The 4,598-nt window shown below is 41.5% G+C and overlaps 1 protein-coding gene across 1 annotated transcript; it reads right to left on the bottom strand.

Annotated features, from left to right (window-relative positions):
- Positions 1 to 296: 296 nt before the first annotated feature.
- Positions 297 to 4,329, bottom strand: LOC310953029 (olfactory receptor 10J5-like; the record flags this gene model as incomplete). Its single annotated transcript, XM_083921921.1, has 3 exons — positions 297 to 607; positions 1,410 to 1,475; positions 3,399 to 4,329. 3 exons carry the CDS (start codon positions 4,327 to 4,329, stop codon positions 297 to 299), a joined length of 1,308 nt encoding a protein of 435 aa, XP_083778047.1.
- Between the last annotated feature and the right edge of the window lie 269 nt (positions 4,330 to 4,598).

Here is a 4,598-nt window from a genome sequence, read left to right as displayed (position 1 = left end):
ACTGATGTTCAGAACCCCTAACCAGGGAGAGAGGCCTGCGATGGTTGGGTCCACTGACTGCACTGGCTTGGTGAAGGCTATCATGACCCCCAGAGTTTCAGAAACATTCAGCGGCCAGGGGGCCACAGGCATTGCCGTGCCCACACCGTGAGGAAGTTGTGCACAGACATGGCAACTGTCATTCGTCATCAGCCTAGCGGTTAGAGTCACAGCTTGGTACAAGGCATTCTGCTCTGGTCGGGTGACGGTGTGCAGTTCCTGTCCATTTCGATCTGCGAGGCTGGAGTAGAACTCGCTCAGTAGCAGGAGTAGTAGGTGTTGAGCAGGCAGCAGGTCCAGGCGGCGCCCCCCCCCTGGATTGGCTGGCCGTAGAAGATTGTTGCCATCTGGTTCCCTCGGATGTGATCTGTTTGTGCGAGGGCATCGTCAGATGGCTCTCTTTTGCAGTCCTTTACTGCGGTTTCTGTGACGAGCAGCCCCTTCCACCTTCGTGATTGCCATGATTTTATTCTCAGATCTCGGACCACGACCCAGTCACCTGGCTCCAGGTTGTGCAGCCTTTGTGCGGTGGGTGTCGGCAGTGCGTCTTTCACCTGCTTGTGAATATCTGAGAGAACAGAGGTCAGATGTGTACAATATCATCTTCCACTTTTTTTAGTGGTACTTTTTAGTACTTTGAGAACATGTCGACCATGACGAGGCAAAATTTCTTTCCCTCACTTGGTGTTAGTTCTATGAAGTTAATTTGTAAGTGATCAAAAGGTCTCGCCGCTGGGGGATGGGCGCTCTGTTTGACCCTGATGCCTCTGCCTGCATTGCTTGTTGCACAGATCACGCATTTTAGCAAAAATGTATTCGTGAGTAAAGTGAGAAACCTTTTGTGAACCAATGTTTTTGGATTTCACGTGTCATTCCCCCTTTTGATGCGTGGTCTTTACCATGCGTCAATTTAGCGTAATGGTGAAACAAATAGTCCGGCAAACAGGGCTTATCATTAGGCCCATTCCAAACGTTTTGTTTAATTGAACTGCCAGCCTGCTTCCACGCCTGTTTCTCTTTTGGTGTGGCTCTGTTCTGCAGCTCTTGTAAGTCTGCGTAGGGTGTTACAGCAGGGCTGGAAGTGATAGCAAGCTGTGTTATTAGTGGTTGTTTAGCTGCAACCTAGGCTGCAGCATCAGCATGGGCATTCCCTAGTGAGACATAGTCTGTTTTATGTGTGTGTGCTTCACATTTACATATGGCGATATAGTGTGTCAACAACAAAGCATCATGGAGGGAAATGACCAATTTGTGATGGGCAATGGGTTTGCCAGATGCAGTGAGAAAATCTCGATTGGCCCAAATTTGTCCAAACGAGTGGCAAACCCCCCATGCAAATCTGCTATCTGTAAAAATAGTGACAGTCTTACCTCTGGCCAATTTGCATGCCTCAGTCAGGGCCACAAGCTCAGCGGCTTGTCTGACAACATACGGCACTGCTCCACGAGTGAGCGAGACAAGAAGCGTCAAGCACACCCTCACGTGGACTGGTGGGGAATTACGGGTTCAAAACGCAATTAATTGCAATTAATTGCAATTAATTTATTTTAGATGAGTAATTTCTTATCGACAATAAATCGATAATCGTTTAATTGTTTGCATCCCGGTTCCCGGTTCTTCCCATAGGGGACATCTGGAGGGCCACCGTGCTGCCAAGGGGAAACTTGATATTGTTTTATGTTTCAAGAAAATAATGTTTTTTCTATGTTGGCGCATGTGTTTGGTGTGTGGCTCATGCATTTACTGACTGCCCTCAGTGCAGCAAAATAAACACGTTTAAAAGAGTCAGAATTGGAAAGACATCCGAACTGTTGAGTTTTTAAAAAACGTTTTATTACTCATTGAAAACGAGGCTCAAGCTGTTTGGTACACAGGAGAGAAAATGGACGGAGGAAGATGAAACTTATACAACAGAGGTAGGTAAAATGACACCATTATCATTGTCAAGCACTTAGCTAGCAGCTAGCTTATACCAGTACGCAGTAGTTAAGCTGTTTCTTTTATCTGTTAGCCCTCTATCTGACTTAATTAATTACATTTAGCAAGGTGAATGGAATAATCTTGTGTAATAGATAAAACAATGGTTATGGTTTGAATTAAAATATAGATCTTTAAAAAATGTGTTTTGCATAAATGCCCGACCAGGAACTTAAAGGAGTGTATTTGTAACAGGAAGACATTGAAGTTTTGCAGTGTTTGTGGCATTAACGTAGGCCAGTGAGTTATTAAAGTGCTTTTTTCAGTGTATACGGCTGCATTTATGTTTATTTTGGCTAACATCTATTACATAATTTTCTAGATGCATTTAGGCCATAGCCCAACACTGCACAACCTGGTGATTCTGCTACAGGGAAGGGAGTCTCTGCCTGCAGTAGGTGAGTCAAGATGATTTGTTTATTGAGAAAATTGAGTTGAGAGCAGATCTCTATGAGTTAAAAGAGGATTTTAATTGGAAGTTTCCACCACCGCATCTTTCATAGGAGACTAAATACATTTGTGGGAAAATGAAGAGAAGCTGGTTGATGCATTCTGAGAAGAAAAATTGCCTCTACTACTTTTGCTGCAAGCTCTTCTCTCAGATACATTACAAACTAATAACCACAGGACTTGAAAACTGAAATATCTTTATTTTTTAACTAAAAATGCACGGCCCAGGACACCAACATGTTAGCATCTTCCCTGGTTGTCGGGACTTGAATCCATCGATCTGTTGATCTTTATGACTCAAGACTCAATCTAAAAATGGCACAGGTGTCATAGATGGATAGATAACTTTATTTATCCCAGAGGGGAAATGAGGTCATCGTAGCAGCATTACAATACAATCAGAAATGTAAAATATAAAATACAATAAGAGTACAGTATCGCAATTTAAAACACTATAATCAGTGCTCAAGTACAAAGCTGTAATGCAGTAGTGTAAAGCTGATAATGTGCATTCAGTTAGTAAATGCATTGGCTCCAAGTGTTAATGGTTTCATGGATAGTGCTTCATGAATCACTGTTAAGGTTTAAGCGTTCAGAAAAAAACAGTCAAGGCCCAATATTTATTGACTTTCTGTCTGAAAAAGCAATACATCTTATCTTCTACATCTAACATGTTTAAACATTTAACGTGTGAAAAATGTACAATATTTAATAACATTTGAGAAAAATACAAAGTGACAATGTGATTTTCAAAGATTTATTATAGACCGTGGATCTGTGTGTTGAACTGTGATTAACCATGTTTAGATCATTGTTGTTATTCGGGTTGTTGTGATACATATATTCTATTCATAGATCTCAAACACATGGACAAATACATTGAACATATTCCAGAAGCATATTTTGTGGCTTAAAGCATCATTGTTTAGTACAGGGAATCTTTTTAACAAACCTAGCAATCACTCCTTTGATTTGAGGCAGATTCAGGCCGTAAATGAGAGGGTTATTGATCGGGGGAATGATCAAATACTCTAAAGATAAAACAACTGTGAGGACTGGATTCATTTTATCATCCCCAAATCGAGTCAATGACAGCTCACAAAAGAGAGAGAAGGAATAGGTCATAAATGTCACTATGTGAGGCAGGCAGGTTTGTAACGCCTTTCCTCTGAATTCAGACGAGCTTCTCCTGCAAACAAGTATAATTCGTAGATAGGTGTACAGGACAAAGAACAGGGGAATGAAGATGGTTGTCGTTGTAACAAACTGACCTGCTATGTTGTTCATACTTGTGTCAACACAAGAGAGCTGAACCACAGGCCAGTTAGAACAGAAAAGCCTGTTCAGTTTATTGCCACACAACGGTAATCGAACAGTAAGAAAGAGACATATGCCAATAGCAAATGCAGGATAGATAACAGCAGAAATAAAAAGATATTTCACCATCCTAAATGTCATTTTACTGTGATAGTGCAAAGGCTGGCAAATAGCAACAAATCTATCATAGGCCATGATGCCGAGGAGAGTCAGTTCACATGATGCATAGGTGTAAATAACATACATCTGAGTGAAACAAGATGGCCGTGTGATGAAATGAGTATCCGACAGAATGTCCATCAGAAACCTGGGGAAAAAGCCGGCTGAGCCGTACAGAGAGTTAACACACAGACAGCTGATGAAAATATACATGGGCTGATGCAGAGATTTCTCCAGGCAGACTGTGAGAATAATGACAACGTTAGCAGAGATTATGATCATGTAGATCAACAGACACAGGCTGAAAAACACATATCTGAGGGGCCCGTAGTCTGTAAACAGAGTAAACTCAAAAGAGAAAGAATCCAGGCTGTTGTTAAGTTTCATGTCTGAGTTTCACAGTGGAAGTGGAGGAAAAGAAGTGATGATGATGGAGAGAAATGAAGGACTGTAAAAACAGACTGAGGTACAGTTAACGAGATTAAAATGTCCTCTTTAACTCATAGTATACTTTAACAAGACACACACAACCTACAATAAGCCCACATGCGTGTATGTCGGTTAAGATGCACATTTCTAACAAGAAGACATGAACAGTATGATCGAATGGACAAACTCCATCCCCACATACTTCATGTAACACCAACCTTACATAT

The sequence above is a fragment of the Echiichthys vipera genome (assembly GCF_963691815.1).
Source record: "Echiichthys vipera genome assembly, chromosome: 10".
NCBI lineage: Eukaryota > Metazoa > Chordata > Actinopteri > Perciformes > Trachinidae > Echiichthys > Echiichthys vipera.
The sequence above is the reverse complement of the archived record's forward strand: the minus strand, read 5'-3'. Positions and strand labels throughout refer to the sequence as shown.